This window comes from Leucopleurus acutus, assembly GCF_964270905.1.
Source record: "Leucopleurus acutus genome assembly, chromosome: 17".
In the NCBI taxonomy this organism is placed as follows: Eukaryota; Metazoa; Chordata; class Mammalia; order Artiodactyla; family Delphinidae; genus Leucopleurus; species Leucopleurus acutus.
The window spans coordinates 74,444,404-74,468,296 of NC_139159.1; the positions used below are offsets into that span (position 1 = coordinate 74,444,404).

A 23,893-nucleotide genomic window follows, 5' to 3' on the forward strand; every position below is an offset into this window, starting at 1 on the left:
CAGCTAATGTTTTAGGTGGAGAGGTAAGAAATGAATTGGATTTCATTCTAAAGGCAGTGGGAACTTGTATTAAGTTCCTAGGAGTGCTGTAAAAAATCACCACGAAACTGGATGACTTAAAACAGCAGAAATTTCTTCTCTCAAAGTTCTGGAGGTCAGGAGTCTGAAATCAAGGTGTAAGCAGGTTGGTTCCTTCGTGGGGGCTCGTAGAGAAGAAACTGTCCATTCTCCCTGCTTCCGGTGGTTACCAGCAGTCTCCGGGATGCATCATGCCAATCTCTGCCTTTGTTTTCACATGGTATTTTCCCCTGTATGTTTCTTCTCTCTGTGTTTCTGTGTGTTCTCTCTTCTTCTTATAAGAACACCAGTCATACTGAATTAAGCTTCCTCCTAATCCAGTATAAATTCATCCTAACTTGATTACATCTGCAAAGGCCCTCCTTCCAAATAAGGTCATATTCTGAGGTTCGAGTGGACGTGAATTGGGGGGCAGGTGCTATCCAATCCAATATAGAAGTCATGGAGGTGACCTGAGCAGATTTTGGTTTTATAAGGATCACTCTGGCTGCGGCATGGAGAACCACACGTAGGGACTGAAGGGGCTGTTACCGCAATGCGGGAGAGAAATGGAACAAGAAGTAGGGTTAGAAAGGTGGAGAAAAATACGAGTGATGGCCAAGAAGACGATCCAACTGCTCATGATCATGACCGGATATCAGGGAAGATGGAGGCGAGGAGCTAGTGTGACTTGGAGAGCTGATGGACCACTGATTCTGTTCACTGAGAGGAAATTCTGAAGAAACGAAAGCTTTGGAGAAGGAAGGATCTACGCTTGTTGAGTGAATGGAGGTTGAAATGATGATTTCACTTCACGCCAAAGTTCTACTTGCTTTGAGAGCCTGGTTCTCAGCCAGTCTCAACTTTATAGACTCCGACCGCTAACCAAGTGTAGTTTCAATATTTTTAAAGGCCAATTTGGATTTTTTTACTTTCATAGATAATTTACAAAATGGCATTGCATGACAGTAAACCTCTACTTAACTGATCCAATAACTTATCTTACTGATGGACGTCCCCAACATGTTAAATACCCATAGCTAGTCTAGTCCACCTCCCATGTCTGCAGCATCAATTATGTTGTATCTTTACCTAGAGGCAGTAGGTGTGTTTCCAAATTTGTTTATGTCAGCTGTAGTTGCAATTGTTAAAACAGAATGTAATTAAATACAGTACAAACAACAGAATGTGAGTGTGAAAAGAAAGCAAGTTTTTGTTTCTATGAGAAGTTGAATGCTTCAGAAATACTCAGTTTCTTTTTTTTTTTAACATCTTTATTAGAGTATAATTGCTTTACAATGGTGTGTCAGTTTCTGCTTTATAACAAACTGAATCAGTTATACATATACATATGTCCCCATATCTCTTCCCTCTTGCATCTCCCTCCCTCCCACCCTCCCTATCCCACCCCTCTAGGTGGTCACAAAGCACCGAGCTGATCTCCCTGTGCTATGCGGCTGCTTCCCACTAGCTATCTATTTTACGTTTGGTAGTGTATACATGTCCATGCCACTCTCTCACTTTGTCCCACCTTATCTTTCCCCCTCCCCATGCCCTCAAGTCCATTCTCTAGTAGGTCTGCATATTTTTCCCATCTTGCCCCTAGGTTCTTCTGACCATTTCCTTTTCTTTTCTTCTTTTTTAGATTCCATATATATGTGTTAGCATACGGTATTGTTTTTCTCTTTCTGACTTACTTCACTCCATATGACAGTCTCTAGGTCCATCCACCTCCCTACAAATAACTCAGTTTCATTCCTTTTTATGGCTGAGTAATATTCCATTATATATATATATGCCACATCTCCTTTATCCATTCATCTGTTAATGGACACTTAGGTTGCTTCCATGTCCTGGCTATTGTACATAGGGCTGCAATGAACATTTTGGTACATGACTCTTTTTGAATTATGGTTTTCTCAGGGTATATGCCCAGTAGTGGGATTGCTGGGTCGTATGGTAGTTCTATTTTTAGTTTTGTAAGGAACCTCCACACGGTTCTCCATAGGGGCTGTATCAATTTACATTCCCACCAACAGTGCAAGAGGGTTCCCTTTTCTCCACACCCTCTCCAGCATTTATTGTTTGTAGATTTTTTGTTGATGGCCATTCTGACAGGTGTGAGATGATATCTCATTGTAGTTTTGATTTGTATTTCTCTAATGATTACTGATGTTGAGCATTCTTTCATGTGCTTGTTGGCAATCCGTATATCTTCTTTGGAGAAATCTCTGTTTAGGTCTTCTGCCCATTTTTGGATTGGGTTGTTTGTTTTTTTGATACTGAGCTGCATGAGTTGCTTGTATGTTTTGGAGATTAATCCTTTGTCAGTTGCTTCATTTGCAAATATTTTCTCCCGTTCTGAGGGTTGTCTTTTCGTCTTGTTTACGGTTTCCTTTGCTGTGCAAAAGCTTTTAAGTTTCATTAGGTCCCATTTGTTTATTTTTGTTTTTATTTCCATTACTCTAGGAGGTGGGTCAAAAAGGATCTTGCTGTGATTTATGTCAAAGAGTGTTCTGCCTATGTTTTCCTCTAAGAGTTTGATGGTGTCTGGCCTTACATTTAGGTCTTTAATCCATTTTGAGTTTATTTTTGTGTATGGTGTTAGGGAGTGTTCTAATTTCATTCTTTTACATGTAGCTGTCCAGTTTTCCCAGCACCACTTATTGAAGAGACTGTCTTTTCTCCACTGTATATTCTTGCCTCCTTTATCAAAGATAAGGTGACCATATGTGCGTGGATTTATCTCTGGGCTTTCTATCCTGTTCCATTGATCTATATTTCTATTTTTTTGCCAGTACCATACTGCCTTGATTACTGTAGCTTTGTAGTATAGTCTGAAGTCAGAGAGCCTGATTCCTCCAGCTCCGTTTTTCTTTCTCAAGATTGCTTTGGCTACTCGGAGTCTTTTGTGTTTCCATACAAATTGTGAAAATTTTTGTTCTAGTTCTGTGAAAAATGCCAGTGGTAGTTTGATGGGGATTGCACTGAATCTGTAGATTGCTTTGGGTAGTATAGTCATTTTCACAATGTTGATTCTTCCAATCCAAGAACATGGTATATCTCTCCATCTATTTGTATCATCTTTAAAGAAATTCTCAGTTTCCTTCTTAAAAAATGCTTTTAAATTAGGTGTGGGCATGAAATTTGCAAAAGACGGGAAACAAAGAAAATTCTACAATGGCTCTCAGATTGCTCTAAAAGTATTTTTAAATTATTTGCCCTCTTTTATGGTCAATCCATTTTGAGTGTGGCTTATGCAAAATAGAGAGTATAGAATTCCCTTCAATGGACCCATACTCACATCCAGCTAAAATAAAATATTTTAAGCGTGGATTATTTTTTAAAAATACATATTTTATTTTCTCCTCATTTATTCTACTACCATTTTTGAAATGTGCCTTCAACTATTTCCAGGCTACAAATCATACCTTCCCTTCAGCATTAAAGTTATTAGGTTGTGTTAAGTTTCCAATTCCAATTTCTTTAGTCAAAATTCCCCGGAAGGATTTATGAGATAAAAGGTCCCCACATGGCTCTCCAGCTGCCCTTCAGCTTCTCCCGGCTGGATCAAAGGTGTTGAGAGCAATGATGGTGATTGATTTCTTCTATCTGAACTGCCTCTGTAAATGTTAATAGTATGCAAATGAGTGCATAATGATGGCCTCTCTTGGGATCAAGGAGAGTATTTTAAATTAGTACTGCACGGGGATGCCAGATATAAGAACACAAATAGCAAGAAGAAAAACTATAGTTACTAGAATCGGAGCATGTTCTCTTTTAAAACTCAGGCTGTGGCCCAGGTGGTCCAACAGTTCAAGGACCAACTATAATGCCCAACTCTCATCTATATTGCTTGATTTCCTCACAGCAACCTTGAGAGATTATCATCTTTGACAGATACAGGATCCAACGTTCAGAGAGTTTAAGTTGTGCACCCAAGGTCACCCAGACGTGGAGTAACTAGTGATCAAATCCAGGTTTGTTCTTCTGCAAAGCTTTCACTCTTCCTGCCATGCCAGAAGATGCAAATAATGCGCTAGAAAGATTGCAAAGAACTAGGCAGCCAGATGGTTGCAAGAGTTGCAAGGGGGTAAACACAAATCCTTTGAGTGAAGTCAGCTGCCAGGAGGCTCAACGGCCATTAGCACTGTGTGTCTGCTCACTGTTCAAAATCTTACTGACAGAGGGGATCACGGTGCTAACTGCAACACTAGGCAGCGTGATAAGAACCCGTGTTAAGTAAAAATATCTAAGTGCCAAGGAAAAAGAAGCAGTTCATGACTGGAAACAGCAGAGGAGGCTTTCTAAAGGGAGGATGTCTCAGCATCGGTTTGGGGTGTTGGCGAGATTTTCAAAGCAATAGCCCTAACATTTGTGGAGTTCTTTATAGTTGAAATAACACTTTTTCAGGCAAATAGCATAAGTTATTTGTCTCTCAGAATGCCCCCGTGGGTTCAGGTATGCATTATCATTTCTAATTGAGAGATGAGGAAACATGCACAAAGGGATTCGACAAGTTGTTCAAAGTCACAAGAGCAAGTTGGAAATTGACATGGGATGAGCATCTAAGCTGGCACTGTCCAGCAGAAATAGAATATGAGCCGGTGCACACATAAAAAAGGAAAAAGAATCAGTTGAAATTCATGTCAATGGTATATTCTATTTAATCTTGTATACCCCAAATATATCATTTCCATGTGTAATCAGCATGTAACCAATATGTAAAAAGTTATCAATGAGATAATTTGCATTCCTTTTTTTTTCTTGGTATTGTCTTCAAAATCTGGTGTGTATTTTATGCTCCCAGCACATCTCAATTTAGACTAGGCACAGTTCACGTGCCTAGTGGCTGGTGGCTACTATATTGGACGGAGCAGAGTTTTTCTGATTCCTTGTCTTTCTGCTCTGCCAAACTGTCTCACAAATACAGATGGAGGGAGATGGGCATCTCATGCAAAGGGAACAGTAGGAGCAGGTAATTGTGGAGGGATGCAGTTGGTACCTCAAAACGTGTAATGAAAGAGTTTAATACGGAGTTAAGGAACCCAACAATGGGTGCTCAAGCACCCCAAAACTAGGAAGAGTAGAGCTACAAACACTCCTGGAGCCTGGAAAAACCTGTAGCCTTAGGAAATGGCTGCCTGAGAGAAACTGTGGCCTTTGGTAGAGAGATGGAAGCACTGTTAGTGCACCATCCAGCCAGGTAGACAGTGAGGAGATAAATCCATGGCCTCTTCGCCTTCCCACCCTCAAGTCTCCAGCCAGTGCCTCTCCTTGTCCAAACCCGACCAGCAGTTAGAGGTAGCGAGCCAGCGGATGCATCCACAAAGGTTAGCTTCCTGAGGCACAGAGAAAGGCAGAGAAGGATACAGCCTGGACCTGGAGGGCAAGAAATCAAAGGCACAGAAGTGTGCGGCATGCTTACTGGGTTGGAGGGAGAGTAACAGTACAAGGACAGTGGTAGCAAGTGACACGATTGAAAAGTCGGGCAGGAGCCAGGTAGTGGATGGGTTGTGATACAGCGCAAACGAGATTGGTTTCGAGTCTACAGGCGGTAGCAATCCGTGGGGGGCTTTAGTGTGAAATCTTCTATAATCAAAACTGGGCACAAGAAGATGATCCTGACAGGCATTACACTCTGTTGGGGTTTTGAGATGTGAGTTTCATCCCTCACCTCTCAAATGAACCTGCTGAGAAACAGATACAAGAGGCAGACAGGAATCAGGACACTTTATTATTAGCAAAAAAGATGGGGACCGGGCTTCCCTGGTGGCGCCGAAGCAGGCGACGCGGATTCGTGCCCCGGTCCGGGAAGATCCCATATGCTGTGGAAAGGCTGGGCCCGTGAGCCATGGCCACTGAGCCTGTGCATCCGGAGCCTGTGCTCCGCAACGGGAGAGGCCACAGCAGTGAGAGGCCCGCGTACCGCAAAAAAAAAAAAAAAAAAAAAAAAAAAGATGGGGGCCGTGGCTGCAAAGTGAGTGAACAATGTGGGTCCTAGGCCTTCTTTTTGTACTACCTACAGCTCCTCAGCCAGAGACGGAGCATCTGGGCCACTGTAGGGCTCACTGAATCAGGGGGTTCCCTATGGGGAGGAAAGCAGCCTGCATGGGCAGGCTCCCGGTGGAGAGAGGAGGATCCGCGTTCTTACCCCACATAAGGCCTGGACACGAATACATTACACGGGACTCTTACTCTCTGTGAGATGGAGAGGGACAAGTATAGATGCAGAGAAAACAGGAGCTCGTGCTCCATACATTCTCATGAGGTCTCACATATGTGTAGAGTCTCCCATGTCACAGATCAGAAAGAAAATGGGAAGAAGCGAAATACAGCTTCTTTTTCCAGAATCATTTTAGGGTGGAGTGACTCCAGGTGGTTAGAGCAGTTCACACTGGTTAGAAACTGGTTAGTGCCAGTTAGGAAGCTATTCTGTGGGAGGACTTAAATAGTGTTAGAAAAAGAAATATAGGGACAGTTAGTAAATACAGGGGATTATGGCATCAACAGGAACTGGTACCACAGTTGATGTGGGTGAATCAGGTACAAGGAAGTGCTATTAGAACGAAAATGCATTTTGGGGGGATGAGAGAATCAAGGACAGGCTGAGCCAGTGGTACCTGTGGGAGATGCAGCTGAAGCTGTCCGGCAGGATGTTGATGCTGGGCATCTGGAGCTCAGAAAATAACATGGTGTTAGAGATACTGACATGGAACCATCCAGAAGTGATGGTTGAAGTCATGATAAATCCCCAAAAGAGAAACAAGAGATAAAATGGCTAGTTAATGGTTCTTTAAATTTAAAAGAATTAAAATAAAAAATCAATTCCTCAGTCACACTGACTAATTTCATGTGCTGCTAAATAGTTATATGTGGTTAATTGTATTTGGAAAACAAAAATACAGAATATTTCCAGTCATCACAGGAAATTCTATTGGACAGTACAGTTGTGGAGTATTATATATTGACTGAGGATGGTGATTGGAAGAACACTTTACTTTTTCTCCCCAACACACCTGAAAGAAAAGAAACAAAACTACGAAAGAAGTGGCGCACAGAGGCAGAGAAGCTTTCAAGGAGTAAGATGATCGAGAAGATGCCTCCAGGCAAAATATAGCTTTTAAAATGTTGCTTAGGCGGAACTCTACCTAGGCTGAAGTCATTTATGTAAAGGAATAAGAGACAAGTGAACTTGGACTGGTAGATGGAGGAAGTTAACGTTGTTAATTGTCAAGGAAAGATCAGACTCCTGGGTTGGAGGACAAGGACCCAACAATCACATCATGGGAGGAGAGTGTTTCCCAAATCTATTTATTCACATCTATTTTTGAGTGAACAGACATTTAGCAAACACAATTATAGCACCCATTAAATGTTGATTGTGTCTGCTTTTCTTCCTAGCTTGAGTTTCCCCCCTCTTGGATCCACAGTTATTGTGAAGAGCACAAATGAAACATGTATCCAATCCTCAAAGAGTTTACAGTGTAGAAGGAAAAATTCAGCAAGAGCATAGCAGAATGTAGAAGGAGATTAATTCCCCAAAGAAATATACAAGTGAAACACTCAAGGAGGTCACAGCTAGGTGGAAGAGAGAGGGTCTTGGTGGAGGAGGTGAACTTTCAGCTGAGTTTTGAAGAGTGGATAAGGTTTAGGGATGAAAGGAATTTATACCAGGTAGGGGAAAAGCATAAGCAAAGGCACGAGTGTAATAAGATAAGAAGAATATTCAGGAAACTGAGAATGTTCCACTATAAACTAGAGAATAGTTAATATGAAATATATTAATATCAGATAAGGATGAACATGATGGTCTTGTTCATGGCACATGGGTGGTCTTAAATGTAAGAGGAGAATAGCACAAAAAGGTTTTTCTGGCGCATAATGAAAAGACCTATCTAACTGGAGCAGAAAAAACAGACATTGAGGTTCTGCAAATTCCAGGTCAACTTTGATTCTTCCTTGAATGAATGAATGTCAAGGCTCTGCCTTACTAGGTAACAGTTATCTAGAGCTTGAAAAAACACTTCCCTAGATGCTATTGGGCACCAACATGCATTCAAACAACCAACTCAAAACTCTGTAAGAAACCCAACTTTCTCACCCAATCTATTGTGCAAACCATTAGCTTACACCAATATTGTCTGACAAAGATGTTTAAGTTAAACAAAATTGCTTTAATACAGCTAAAACATCTGCTGCATTTAATAATAATCTTCCTGCTGTTGCAACATATGGCATCATCAGAAACTTTATTCCGGGGCCCTCAGAGCTTCGGAGATACCTCAAAATGCCATGATTACCATAAGTAGGTTTCGGCAATTCTCAAAGATGAAAGAAAAACTATTAATTCATTTTAATATTTAAAACAAATATGGGCCATTTGGATCATTTGCAAGAGAGGTGGGATTACAAAAACTACAATAATTAGAATCTAACTCCCCAAAGAGAGATGTTGTAAGACGTAGCTTCCAGATGGAAAATTCCTTTCACAGGTCTGTATAAGACACGTTCTCAGCCTGTCCAAGGCTCTCCTGAATTAGATGAGTCCTCCTCCAAATTTTTAATGGGGATCACGGTGGGCACAAGTCTCTTTACTATTTTTTTTTTTTTTTGGCCATGCCATGTGGCATGTGGGATCTTAGTTCCCTGACCAGGGATCAACCCGGAACCCCCTGCAGTGGAAGTGTGGAGTCTTAACCACTAGACCACCAGAGAAGTACCAAGTCTCTTTACTTTTATACAGAAGAATTATTACAACATGACCCTGGTTTAGGTGGAGGTGAAAGGAGCCAAAATTTGAATTCAACATAACTCAGTTAAATAAATGTTAATCAGAAGATCTTATATTTCAGCCATTGTGCTGGATAAATACCAGAGAATCAGATGAATCATGTAGAAGAGCTGCCTTTAAGTAGTCCTTATTGGCCATGGAAAAAGAGAAATGCAGACTAGTAAACATTATAAAGTATGACAGGTTCTATGATACAGTTAACTTTAAGGCATGTTGGAAGTATAAGGAAAACATTTCAACTCAACAAGCAAGCCTCACTGAGGAAGGGGTGCTGGAATGGTATATCCAGGCAAGAGACATTACTCTGAAAGTAATGAGAGGGACGTGGCTTTCTAGGCTGCAAGAACCACATGACACAGAGCAGGGAAATAGCAGTTCAGGGAGCTGATTTGGTCATTTGGTTTCATGTGTGTGGCAAGGAGGCAGAAAGGGATGTGAGGAGAGAGTAAAAAGGGTGGATCCTGGAGGACCTGTTGGGTCATGCATGGGGGGGTTGAATTTTATCTTGGAGGGAATGTTACCATTGAAGGGTTTTCCCCGCAGAGAGGAGTGACATCAATGTCATTGTCATCACAGCATCCTCTCTAATATGCCCTGAGCACATCCTCCGCCTTGGGCTGAGAACTGTTCGTCCTTAATCTCACCACAACCTTGGAGGAAGGTAGGACCATTATGATCATCTTACGCCCACAAAATCAAGGTCTTTAGAGGAGAGTAGTTTGCCTAAGTCCCTACAGCCAGGAAGCACAGGAAGTAGGACTGGAATCCAGATCTTCCAGACATTGAAGATTTTGCTTTTGACACCTACGGTGTACTGGTTCTGAACCAGACCAGGCTTTGGGGATGGAGACCAAGAGACCAGACAGGTAAGGGATGCTTAGTATGCTCTGTGCTAGTTGCAACTGATGACAAAATTGTTAAAAAAAAAAAAAAAGAAAAAGACCAAGTCCTTGCCTCCCAGAAAAAAAGAGCCAACATGTGCTCAACTTCTTGAAGCCGATCATCTAAATTAAAAATGTCAACATTTGGGCCCATTCAGTAGTTTCTTCCTGGTATTGTGCCAGGTGTTATGGGAGGGAACAGGGTTATGGTAAAGTTGAGAGTCACCTTCAAGGAACTTTGTTAAAAACCTCGTTTAGAAGAGACCTTGAACAAAGAGTTTTAGCATTTGCTGGTTCCTCCTGTCTGCTTGCTCTCGACCTGAAGAACAATGCCTGCAACTTCAGGTTATCCAAGGAAAAAGCCTGATTCTCAGGACTTCAAGTATCTCGTCATGGTGTGGGACCCACCAAGCAAAAGGAAGCATGGCTCATGTGCCACTTATCCTTTAGCTATTGCTTGGCAATTTTTCTTTGGAAAAATGATTAGTAACCATTATTAAACATTATTATTAAATATTGACAATCTCAGTCATTTCAGAACCATTTATTCCTCACTGGTTTTCAGAAACTGCTACCATAGGTCACTCTTAAGGGACAGCTTATCCTAACAAACAGGCATGCAGTGATTCAGATCCAGTGTGGCATGCTGTAAGAGAGATCTGTAATAGATTTTGTTCATTTTGACATACAGAGCACATTGAACAACGCCTACTGCACAGGTTAACACTCAGTAAGTAGATATCTTCCCTGAGTGGAAAAGTGCAGTGTACTCAAGAAAGTACACAACTTTGCTGCGAGGTATCAGAGGAAACCTGCTTCCCAATGCTGCCAGCCTTCATCAGATCATATACACCTTGTCATCAGTACCTTTGCTAATTCTTTCTTCCTTCTCTTCCAATAATTAAAATTCTATTCATCCAATCCAGAGGAGAGACTGAGTGTTACTTGTCTCTATAATTCCACCATGAATGGGTGGATGAATAAATAAATGAATGATCATGGGAGTGCTTGTAAGTGCCCTGACAGTGTTCTCTCTTCCTTCAAGATGTTTATATGTGTTGTTTGAGACCTTCATGCCATACTCTTTACTTCTTCTCTACTGAGTTTTAAATCCTATTCACAAGTCAACTCAGGCATCATTTCTTTTAGCTAACCTTCTATCAACCTTCCGTTTAGGTAGAACCCAAACACCATATAGGTGTCTGTGTAGCTGTCCATCTCTGTCCATAAACTGTGTAAGACCAGGAATTGATTGCTAGTCACCATTATAGTCCCAGGGTCCAGCAAAGCTCATGGCACATAATAGATCCTCCATAAATGAATTAATTCACTGATGAACCTATTAAGTCACTTAAATATTTCCTTTGTATGCTACCACAAGAGAAAGCCAGTTCTTGAAAAAAAATCCTACAAAACTTGAACATTTCTGTAGAATAAGACCTCTTGGTTCTGTATGCAAGTGCAAAAGCAAAACGCAGTTTAGTCACCCTTGAGATAATTTCCTGAGGAAAAAGGATCTGCTGTCACTTAGGCACTTGCCATGTTTTCCTTCACATGCTATAGAATTTCTAACAGTTGCGGTATTATAATTAGCTCTGAAAACGTAAATGGGGTTGGATGTGTGACTGACATTTAAAATACCGAGAGCCTAATGCTGAGTTCTGATCACCGCACACCTGAAGAGAGCCACCGTCCTGACTTCCTTCTGTGTGAATAACTTTCAAGCGGGGTTTCACCTGAGACGAGCCAGTCCGTAACATGTGCTCAAATGAGTCCCCTTGGGATTGAGCTATGCTGGTTGATTCATATAAATCATCGTACACCATCACGCTAGTAAAAACTCCACTGAGCTGCAAGGGCTCTGCACACAATATGTTTAACCATTAAGGAGCCTCTTCAGGAAGGGTATTATTATCCCCATGCGACAGGTGGAGCAGCTAAGACTCAGAGCTTGCTCACGTTCACTAGGATAGTAAGCAACTAAGGAAAGATTTCAAATCCTGGGCGGTCTCATTTGAAAGCCTGTGCCTTCTCTGCCCATCTACCACTGAGGAAGTTCTCAGGGATAATGGAAACCTGAATCAGAGATCAGTATCAATGGAAAGTAATTTTAGCACTGAATGACACAGAGCCAGCTAGCTTACATACTAGCCCGGGAGGGAAAGAGGGTGGCCAATAGACCACAAATACTTTATCAGAATTGTACACACAGGGCTATAACAAACCAACAGCATATTCTACTTAATCCTCAGAGCAAAGAACCTTCCATCAAAAGAGCCTCTTCTTGTATTTCATCTATAAAAAACATGAGGCTGACGGATAGTTTTGTATTGCTTTATATATGTCACCTTATTTGAGGCAAACACAATGCTGAAATAAAAGGTATTGTCCCACGTATGGACGAGGAACCTAGGACTGACAGTTAAGTGGTTTAGGTGGCCAACCAGGAGGTAATAGGGCTGCGGAATGAATTCTAGCGAACTTTTCACCACATTCGAGTTGTCACTTGTTCTCACCTCTGTGTATTACTTTCTTCTTCCTTCCATCAACTTAAAAAAAAATAAAGATTAGAGAGGACGGAGGAAGCTCCCTTCACTGTGTTAGATTACTACATCATAGTGACTCTGAGACACTGAACTTGGAGAATGGGAAAAGAAGAAAAGCCTTATGGGTACGATAAGGCAATCATTTTCAGCGTCTCCAATATTTCATATACATTAAATAAAAGACTGAGCTTCCCAGACAGCTTATCCACAATTGCAGTTCTGGTTGTGACAGAGCATCAAGAACAGTTGATGAATTATTAATACAGCAGCACTGTCTGAATTGGCATAGATCCCATGGAAAGAGTGACGTGCCAGTGGCAACTGCTCTGTTTTGCAGAAGAACACAATGTATATGTATATATAACCTGGAAGATACTGGGAGATGTTTATTGTACAAGGTGATTTCTTTCTTAAAGTTATTTTTCTAAATTATTTTATAGTGATGTTCAGGGCAGCTACAATAAATCTATTAGGAGGTTCCATAATTGTTTTAGGCTTCAACTTAGAAACGTCCTAATTCTGAATCCTATGAAATCCATGTAGGTTCTGGAAATTCAGTAGTTTCCTCTGTGCCCCTGGCAATAACATATGGCAGTGGGAGTTGAGTTTTGTCAGGTTGCACCCTACCTGTCCACCTCCTTCATTATCACACAGACCTGGCTTTGCTCATTTTAAAGATCCACATTTTACTGATGATTCGATCAGGTTAAAATGAAAAAAAATGTTGCATTTTTTGAAGCTAATTTCTTTATAATGTCTCAAACCATTACGGCATAAAGCTTAAAATAACAAGCATATGTCCATAGACATAACTTTAAAAAAGAGCCTGGTACGGTAGAACTAATAAATCTATTGAGCATAGGATTCCCATGAGCATATAAACATGTTGAACATAAAATATGCTCATTCTATAACCAATTTTAACACATTCCTGTTACTCCTATTTGAACATTACTTTCAGAGGCAAAGATATGCATTAATTGTAAATATATGAATAATTTTAATAGGAGCAAATCTTTATTTTTTTGAAAGCTAATTTTATTTTGGGGAAACATATCATTTGAGGCCAAAGCTATTTTGTAAAACCTTATAACATCCACCCAGTCAGGATGTCCAAGAAACTCCTTTATCTTAACCTCCTCCAACTAAAACTCATGGTCTCCACCTTGAACCAACTTGCTTTCTTTTCTGCATCCCCTATCCTGGGATTGGTATCATGTTCCATAAAATTTATTGTGTTCAATGATGTCTTCTGAAAATCAGGATGAAGTATTAGGAACTACACATGTAAAAGATTTTCCTCTGAGCTTCCTATAATTTGAATTGCTATGTAGTAAAAGATTTATTTGAAACAGCAATTTATAGTTTGAAAAAAGGAGAGTCAAAGATGAGAATGCTAATGGTTTTCAGAAACCATGGCCTTGTCCACAAACACAGATGTCAGTGAAAAGCGTCAGAAAATCACTTTATGTCTAGAATCATTTTATTTCTTGTGGGGAACAATGAATTGAGTGTGGCGAATAAAGCTAACTCACTTTGACCCATGAGTCTAACATAACTATTTCCATAAGAGCGTATGGAAAAACCCGAACAAACTTTTTGGCCAACCCAATATTTTAGACTCTGGAATCCCATGACAGAAACTCTGAAAGAACACTTTCAGGATGTGTCTGGGGAGAGAAAAGCTCCACGTAATTCAGAGACTGGCTAGGTGACAACCAGGGCATATGGCCCTTCCAGTTGGTACCTGTCTTTGGTTTTCCGTCTCTAGGCGCAGCCTGGCTTCCACACACCTCCGTGTCTCCAGGAAGGCTTGGCGCTGGGCCCGGTCTGACAGGTAACTGATAAAGATTCCAGCCGTGTTCATACACATGAATAACACTGCCTGGGCCACAACCTAAAACGGAAATACAGACATAGCCTGGTCAGGTGGTTAAAACAAGAGCTGTTTGCAGGCAAAGAGAAAAAGTAAATAAATAAAAATTTCCAATATAAATCTTAAGGTAGTAATCCAAATGTTAAGTAGCAGGTTAGTAGAACCTTCATTCAGGTCTTGGGGTCAACTCATCTCCTCAGACCTCCCTCAACCACTCTATCCAATTTAAAGCTTCTCTCTCTCTCTACGTCTGAATTTGAACTCGGATTGGAAACCTCAAGTAAAATAGGGCAGCTTCTTCTCTCTTCCTCTTCTTAAGGGGTTGGGGAACCAGGTGAGAAGAAGAGAAAGAGATGAATAAAAAACAGGAAAGGCGTTAGCTGAATGGTACTACTGTATTTTGACTTTGGTACCCAGTTCTTCTTGAGTAGCATGTAGGTCCTGATGTTCCTAACTGAAGAGAAGATGTCATATTTGTCTACTGCTTTCCATCTCCATTGCCATTACCCATCTCCTAGGCTCCAAAATCTCCTGGCTGGACTCTTAAATTAAACATTGTACTTTCACATTTGCCCCCTTCCAAACTTCTCTCTAGTGAAGAAAAGCAGGCAGATTCTGGAAGGGAGTCAACACTTGGAAGAAAGAAACAGCACAGTGTGGATTTCTTGCTTTTTATGGCTTTAGCTTGCGGGCAGGTAACACTCAGTATAGTGTAGGGGAGAAAAACTCCAACAGAAAACCCCGGTGGCCTGAAGAAGCAAAGAACAGAGTTCAGAACAACTATGGCTGCTGAAAAGTGAGAGGAAAAGCCCCCAAAGAAGAGAACCAATGAGGGGGAACCTGAAATTCCTATATAAACTCTTCCCTGAACCACATATGCACAGGGCAAACAGCAAATGATTGAGTTGATGATAAAAGAATTGAACTGAGATTTGAACTGCATTTCAAAAGACAAAGATTGTCATTTGATGCCAACCAAGTTAACTACTTTCTAAAACACAGCACAGCAAAACAAAAATCACAGTTTCCAGAAGAATGTAAGAGAATCCAGAGTCTTAACCACATAACATCCACAATGTCCTTAACATAACATGAAATTACGTGGCATGGGCATATACAGAAAAATGTGACCCCTTCTCAAGGGAAAAGATAATCAACATAGACCTGTTCTGATCTGACCTGGGTGTTGGAAGTAGCAAACAAAAATCATAGTAGCTCTTACAACCTTGCTCAATGATATAAGGGTAAATATGCTAGTAATTAGTGCAAAGATAGGAAATATCAGCAGAGAAATAGAAACCACACACACAAAATGGAAATTCTAGAACTGAAAAACACAATACCTGAAATTAAAATTTTACTGAATGATATTAACAGCAGAATTTAGATGACAGAAAAAAGAGTCAATAAGCTTGAAGCTATATCAACAAACCAAAGACCATATGAAGAGAAGTCAGAGTAACATGTTATATATAAGGGACATACTCTCCAGTTATGATAATGATTTTCAGTTAGATAAAAGAAATGCATCGCTAAAACATAATAATATAAAAAGTTTGCAAATCAAAACAAAATAAAGCTGGTTTTGCTGTGTAAATACGTATTAAAGAGAATTTAAGGAAAATCATTAGAGATAAATAGGGTCACTATGTAAGTATAAAAGGTTTAATTCCTCAGGAAGATATAAGAAGTATGAACTTGGACACATTTAACAATATAGCCTCAAAACACCCAATACAAAGTAAGATATAAATCTATGGAATTATTTATAAATCTACAATTATAATGGTCTATTTTAACACAATTTTCAGCAGTTAATAAAGATTTTTAAAAAATCAACAAAGATAGAAACAACTTGAAAAGCTCATACAATTAACAACCTTGAAATGGAACATGGTATGCAAGTTTAATAGTACAAATTCTTTTTTAGGCACATATTGAATGTTTGTACAATAAGATTTTATGATAGGACCTGAAGTTAGCTTAGCCTCAGCAAATTTCAAAGAACTAGTATCATGTAACCACAGTCAATGACTACAATAAAATCAAGTTACAAAGCAATTTAAAAGATAACTAAAAGAATACCATGTGTTTAGAAATTTAAAATACTTCTAAATAACTCATGGATCTAAAAATATATCATAATGGAAAATATGTATAGCTAAAGAATAATGAAAATACTACTGAAAAAAACTTAGTAGTCCTCACCAAGGAATATATAATAATAAATGCTTCATTAGAAAAAGAAAAGTATATATATAACTGATTCATTTTGCTGTACACCTGAAACCAACAAAACATTGTAAATCAACTATACTCTAATAAAAATTTTTAAAGAAAGAAAAAGGCTGAAAATGAATGTGCTACCCATTCAACTTAAAGGTTTAGCAAAACCCAAAAAACAGATAAATCCAAAGTATGTAAAAGGAAAAAAATAAGAAAGGAGCCGAAATTAATGAAATAAAAACCAAATATAAAATACAGAGGTTCAATAAAGTCAAAAGTCTTTTTTCTGAAAGGACTAATAAAACAGTAGCACTTCTTACAAGCTTAATAAAGAAAAAAAGGGAAAAGGTTCAAACAAGCAATATTAAGAATAGAAAATCAGAATTTAAATATATGGCAGAAATTAATAGATAATAAAAATATATTATGAAGTTCAATGCTAATGAAAATCATAAATGGAATTACATATTTCTTAAAATATATCTTTATCAAAACTGACTCAAGAAGACAAGAGAAAAATTAAATAAATGCAGTCATAATTACATATCTTTCCACAAGGAAAGCAACAGGCCCAGATGGCTTCATCAAAGCATTCTACAAACACATGTTGAAGAAATAACTTAAATATTTCATAATCTCGTCCAGAGAGTAGGAAAATAGGGAATATTCTCCAGCTCAGGTTATAAGGCTAGCAGCATCCTGCTACCATAACCAATAAAGTTGGTGCATAAAGGTAATTAACAGATAAATCTCACTCATGAACATGAAAGAAAATTCCTACACATAATATTACTAAATCAAATCCATCAATACACAGAAAAAATAATTCAGTTTGACTACATTAAACTTATCCCAGGAATCTGAGGATAGTTTAACATTATCCAGTCAACTAATGCAATTCACCACATTTACAGCTTTAAAAAAAACCATATAATCATCCCACTGAGATGAAACAGCACTGATGAAATTCAATATTCTTTCATTTAAAAAAATGTGGAGATTAGGAGTAAACTTTCTTAATCACTATGCAGAATATCTACAGAAACAAAGACAAAAACACCTAAAACGAACAACTTACTCAATGATAAAAGGTTAAAAACATTTGCTTAAAGGCCAGGATGACAGTTATCTCCAATGTATTCAACATCATTCTCAAATTCCAGCGATCTCAGTAAGACAAAAACAGAAACAAAATAAAGGTGATAAAACTTGGAAAGGAAGAAATACACTTTCATTTTTGCAGATAATTATCTATGTGGAATATCTCTGAAAGTCTCTACAGAAAAATTACTAGGATTAATAAGAATTTAACAAAGATGTTGGATATAAAGTCAAATTAAAACGCTAATTGCATTTCTAATGCAACCATGATAAACAGATAGAAAATTAATTTAACAGAGAAAATAATGAAATTGAATTTAAAATAATCAAATAAGACCCAGATGGAGGGTTGTACACCACGTTATGCTGTAAGATGAAAGAATTGCTATAGTAAAGATTTCAAAACTTGGTAGGTATTTTTACCTCCAGTGGAATTCAAGATGATTCTAAAATTTGTATAGAAGATCAAAGAGTCAAGAATACATAAGATATTCTTATGGGGATATATGTATACGTATAACTGATTCACTTCATTATACAGCAGAAATTAACACAACAATGTAAAGCAATTATACTCCAATACAGATGTTTAGAAAAAAAAGAATACTAAGATATTCTTAAAGGAGAACAAAATGGGAGACTTGCAGTACCAGGTAACAGACTTGTTATAACATTGCAGTGATTAAGACCTCATGGTATTTACACGGGGATACACAAATTGACCAGTGGATGTGAATAGAGAGCCCAGAAACATAAACACACAAATTTGATAATCGTGCTTTGTAGTTATAAGGAGAAAAGAGGGACTTGTGAACAAAGGGTGTTAGAACAGTTTGTTATTCACTTGGGAAACAAAGTAAAAGTAAATCCCTGCCTAATCCAATACATAGAAATACACTGCAGGTGGATTAAAGTCTTAAATATGAAAGGAACAAATATGAAATCTTAGAAGACAATCTAGGAGAATACTTTTACTACTGTAATGGATTTTTAAAATAAAACGCAAAGAATACAAACCATAAAAATAGATGAATACATTTGACAAAATTAAAATTAAGCATTTCTATTCATTGAAAGACAACATAAATAAAATGGAAAATACTATAAGAAGAGATATTTGCAACATTTATAACTAGCAAAAATTAATTTTCAGCTCATATGAAGAATTTTTAAAAAATCAACAAAGATAGAAACAACTTGAAAAGCTCATACAATTAACAACCTTGAAATGGAACACGGTATGCAAGTTTAATAGTACAAATTCTTTTTTAGGCACATATTGAATATTTGTAAAATAAGATTTTACCTGTCTTAAATTTTACCTGTCTTAAATCAATCTGATACATTGCTGATGTGGAGGGACTTTCCTAGGTATTTCTGGAAAACAAACTGGCAACATGTTGCAAAATTTACTCATTTCTTTTGACCCAGTGACCCAACTTCTAGTTATCTATCTAAAGGAAACAATCAAATACAGGATCAGAAATTTCTGTTAAAGGATGTTCATTGAAGCTTTATTAATGAAAGTTTTTAAAAATAAGTAGAAACTGCATATTTTTAACAGCAGGGGAAATGGCTGAATAATTGAGGCATATACAAGGGAATATAAAATTGCATTAAAAATATTTAATGACATGAGCAAACCTTTATGATACGTTAAGTAAGCTGTAATATTTAAAACTGTATTAAAACACTAATCTGTAATTTCCGTGTGATCTTAATGCTTAAAATAAAAGGAAATAAATATATACATATATTTACATGTATATGTCCATGCATAAGTGTGCGTGTGCATGTGCGTGCGTGCGTGTATTGAAATAGGAGGAATAGGTTACTCAGACAAACTTACTTGTGAAGATCTAACAAGGCAGAAAACAAAACAAATCAACAAAAAAAACAAAACATAAGGAGTCAAGATGGAGAAGAATTACGCCCAAACAGGTGAGCCTAGCATCTGGAGCTCCTTCTTCCTAGGGGCATCTGCAAATTCCAAAGGAGGTGACTGAGAGTCTCAGAAGCAGAGCAGAGTTCAAGACTCAGGAACCAGGGGAACAAAAGCTGAGGGGAGGCAGAGTGGAGACGTTGGAGGAGAAGAGAGTCCAAAAACAGCCACTCATGTAGGAACTTGATCCTTAGTCAGTAATTGACTTCACAAATATCTTTACTGCTGCATTTTAGTATCAAATAAATATCTAAAAATACCTAAATTGTGATTATTGCTTTTTTAAAGTAAATTTTATGAAGGAGATGCTATTCCATTATAGCAGCTGCAGATCAGTGGTTCCATGAAAGGGGTGGGGGGACATTGTTATGACTGCCTCAGATTGGTTCTATTATGTAATCCCTCCAACCTACAACTCTCTCTAGACCCCTGTAAGCCCCACCTGTAAGCCACCTCTGCCCCAGAGCTAAGATTCTGAACGTGAGACGCTTAAGAAACATTTGTCGATCAATGCTTTATTTTTCTACCCTTACATATCTGTAAACTGCCATTAACAAGTCTTCCTAACCCTTCACTACTAAATAATTTATCCGTTCAAAATGATGTATGGAGCAAGTTCTATGTGTCAGGTATGGTTTTATGAACTGGCAACGTGCAAAGGAGATAAAGTTCAGCTCTCATTCCAGTGGTGGGAGACAGGCAATAAACAAATAAATGAAGGACTATTTAACACATGGTGGCGGTGTGTGTGATAAATACTAAGAAGACAAATATAGCAGCATAAGGAGGATAGAAAGTGATACAGTAGGGATGGGGCTGCTCCTTTACAGGGAGTTCAGAGAAGGACTCTCTGATAAGAAGATACTTGAGCAAGACCTGAAGAAAGTGAGGGAGTGAGTCATGCGATATTTGGGAAGAGCAGTTCTGGCAGAGAAGACAAAGTGCAAAGGCTCCGAGGCAGGAGAAGCAAGAAGCCCACTCAAAGTCCGCCATGGCTGGAGCAGAGAGGGATACAGGAGGATGCAGGCACCTTTAGGAGATGAGCCCTGAAAGGTAACAAGCAGTCAGACTGTGTATGGTCTTGCACATGATAAGAATATTGGCTTTTAAGGCATGGGAGAATCCTGGGTACCGGGAGGCATGCCCCACCTTCTGTTTTAAGGGTCATGCACTGGCTGCTATGAGGAGAACAGACTCTAGGGAGTGCCAGGATGGAGTCAGGGAGAAAAGCTAGAAGGTTTTTAGGAAAATACCGTTGGAAAGAGATTGTGGGCTTGGACCTGGGTGGCAACTGTGCAGCTGGTGAGATCTGGCCAGACCCTGACTATATTTCAAAGGTAAAGACAAGATTCACTGATAAATTTTGTGTAGATGATAAAAGAGAGGAGTTGAGTGTGACCTCCAGAAAATTAATCATCCTGACTCCACAGGCCAATCATCTGGGAGAGTTAAAAAGATGCAGATTTCCCCGGGCCCTATTCAGACCTTCTGAATAAAAATATCCAGGGATGAGGCCGCCTGGGAATCTTTATTTCTAGAAAGCTGCCAGAGTCGTCTACTGCAGTGGGTCCATGGGCTGCCATAGGGAATCACACGTTCATGAAAATGGTCTGAAGATCACAGATAACACCACCTTTTGACCTCCTTTATATGTGTGCATCAGCCTGTACTGTAATAGGGAAGAACAAAGCTGACCCCATATTAGGTCTGTTTCTTTTACTTTTTAACCTTTGTATTCTGTTGCTTTTGCTTGGAGGTAAGAATGTTGCCTATAGCCTGAAATGTACAGGACAGCCCATTCTCAAGGCTCTGACCTTTAAGAGTGTAAAGCTTTTCCATTCATATAGAGATAAAAAGTTGCAGAACAGAAAACAACGTTTGTTTGGTTGGAGTTTTACAGTAACATTGTGACCTGACCTAAGTGGACAAAGGATTCCTGCACCAAGAAGTCTGCAACACCCAACATTGCCCCTCCCTACCTCAAAAATGCTTTGCGGAAACCCTTCAGGGAGTTTGGGGTTTTTCTGGGGCAGAAGCCACCCATCTCCTCGCATGGCCCTGCAGTAAACCTTTCTCTGCTCCCAACTCGGACGCTTAGGTATTGTTCAGCCTCTCTGTGCCCCGGCCACAGGAACTCGGGTTCGCTAACATTACTAAATTCTGAGCTGCCGCAGGGCAGACACCACATCCATTGTATCTCATCTCTTAGCACAGGGCCTGGCATTGTAATACTCAACAAACACTTGTCAAATCTAATTAACCTGACAGTCACATTAGTGAATTCCAGTGACCCACCTCTTTGGTGTAGTTTTGTGATGACTGGGAAGAGGGAAGTTGTCCCTCTGAGTGGGAAGACCTCCACAAAGTCATCCAGGGCAGGGTGAGTCCCTCCTCACCTTCCCCCATCTCTTCCTCCAAGCCCTGGAGATGGAAGGTTCTCTATGTGGGCCAGGCTGCCCCTTTCTTTCCCGGGACGGTGGCCACAGTGCCCACACTGTGGCCAAAGCCAGGGAGTTCAGAGCGGGAAAGGCTCGCACAGTCAGCTCCCCTATTTGGAGCGGGAAAGGCTCGCACAGTCAGCTCCCCTATTTGACACAGGATTTGCATTTCTGTCATTGCAGCAAGAGCCTCTGCTGTTCATTGCCAACCAGCCAGACTGGAGGTGGGAGAGAGGACTGGCTCCCTGGGGACCTCCCCTCCCCTCTGCACTCAAAGTATATGCCACAGGGATGTACACATTTACTCTGCAGCTGGCTTTGTACAGGGAACATCTCCACAGTCTACAGTCGAAGCTGTTGAAGGCTAGAAAAGCCCTGCTTTATTAAGAGCAGGAAAAGACTCTCCTTCCATTGATTTCTGGGTCTCTGGAAGCATCCACTCAAGTGCTATTGTGTGTATGGAAAGACTAGCTCTGGGAAAGTGACTATTGGACCTGTCCCTGAAGAGAGTTTTATTTTTTTAATTTAGTAAGAAACTAAAGAAAAGATCTGTTGCAATCCATAACGATCGCTTTGCATTTGGGTATTTTCCAGTATTTTAATGGAAACCAGGAATTTGAAAGGTAATACCATCAAGCTTAATTTATATAAAATGTTGAAAACTATTTTCTTAAGGATTTGCACCCTGATTTCTCTTTAGGACCCATCATAAATTTTGGAGGATGCTCAAACTGAAATTGGGAGACTAAACAGTAGCAATTATAACTTACTTTTTAAAGCTCACGTTAAGGGCAGGGCATCTTACTAAGTGATTTCCATGGGTGTTCTCATAGAATCTCAATGAGGCAGGAAAAATTATCATATCCATACGAGGAAGCTGAGGTTCAGAGAGGTTAAGTAACTTGTCTAAGGTTAAACAGCCCTCACTGTGGGAGGGCAAGGATTTGAACACAGGAAGTGTGACTTTGCAGGATCCAAGCGGAAGCTGGCCAAGACCTGAAGGAGACCTTTGATGCAGAGGAAATGGAACCCAGTCAGGAGACAAGGGTATATTGAGTAAATAAACACAGGACAATGCATTAGGAAGGTTGAATATTTTGCCAGCATGTAATGGGTATATGAAATATATGAAAGATGTGGGTAAAGCACTCGTATCTCTAGGTGAATGAATCCAGCTGGAGAGGGTCTGGTGTCATCCTCTAGGAGACAGCTAGCATTTATTGAGCACTTAATATATGCCAGGACTCATTCTAAGGGCCTGGCATGTGCTAATTCATTTAGTCCTCACAATAACCCAATGAAGTAGGTACTACTAAGATGGGCATTGTCTAGAGGAGGGGGCTGAAGCTCAAAGTTTGACCATTTGCTCAAGATAACTAATGGAGCGAGTGGTAGAGCTGGGTTTGAGCCCTGGTCATGGGAGCCAGAGCCTGAACTGAGAACTACTGTGCTCTCCAACCTCATCCCCGATGTACCCCGATGTACCCTGATGTACTAGTGCAATGAAAGTTCACTCAAGCAGTAAATGTGGATTCAGCACATGCATGACAGACTACAGGATGTGGCCACTGGATGGCTCAGTTCTTGAGCCTGGTAAAGGGAAAGGAGCTTTGGGAGGGCTGTGCGCCTCTGTCTATAAATAGTAAAACCAAGACCCTGAGAGTAACTTGCCCAAAGCTAAACAGCCTGGGCTGACTGACACCAGGCTCTTTAACACCAAAGCCCGTGCTCTTGGCAAGCTGCTGTGTGTTTTCACAAGGCATTCTTACAATTGCAGAAATGTGCCCATGTGTAGGCCTCTCTGCGTTTGGACTTAGGCCTTAGGGCTGCACATGGAGCAGAGGGAGGGACTGCAGAAGGAGGGGAGCATGAACCCAGGGGAGAATTAGAAAAATTATATAGGGAGGTTGTGATACTCTCCACGACCCCCAGGAGGCGTTCGGGCACTGGGGGTCCTGACAAAGTGAGTGGGGCAGACACCAACCAAGGCCCTTCACACCTACTTGGTGCTGGAGCTTCCGTAACCAGAGAC

General features: G+C 39.8%; 1 protein-coding gene across 3 annotated transcripts in view; it reads right to left on the reverse strand.

Moving 5' to 3' along the window:
- Nucleotides 1–23,893, reverse strand: part of ADCY8 (adenylate cyclase 8) — a gene marked incomplete at both ends in the record, with an annotated part of 213,885 nt that overhangs the window by 154,976 nt on the left and 35,016 nt on the right. For all 3 annotated transcript variants that reach the window (XM_082858592.1, XM_082858591.1, XM_082858590.1), the window contains one exon: nt 14,026–14,175. In XM_082858592.1, the coding sequence (XP_082714718.1) occupies nt 14,026–14,175 (150 nt within the window). The remainder of the gene's footprint in view (nt 1–14,025; nt 14,176–23,893) is intronic.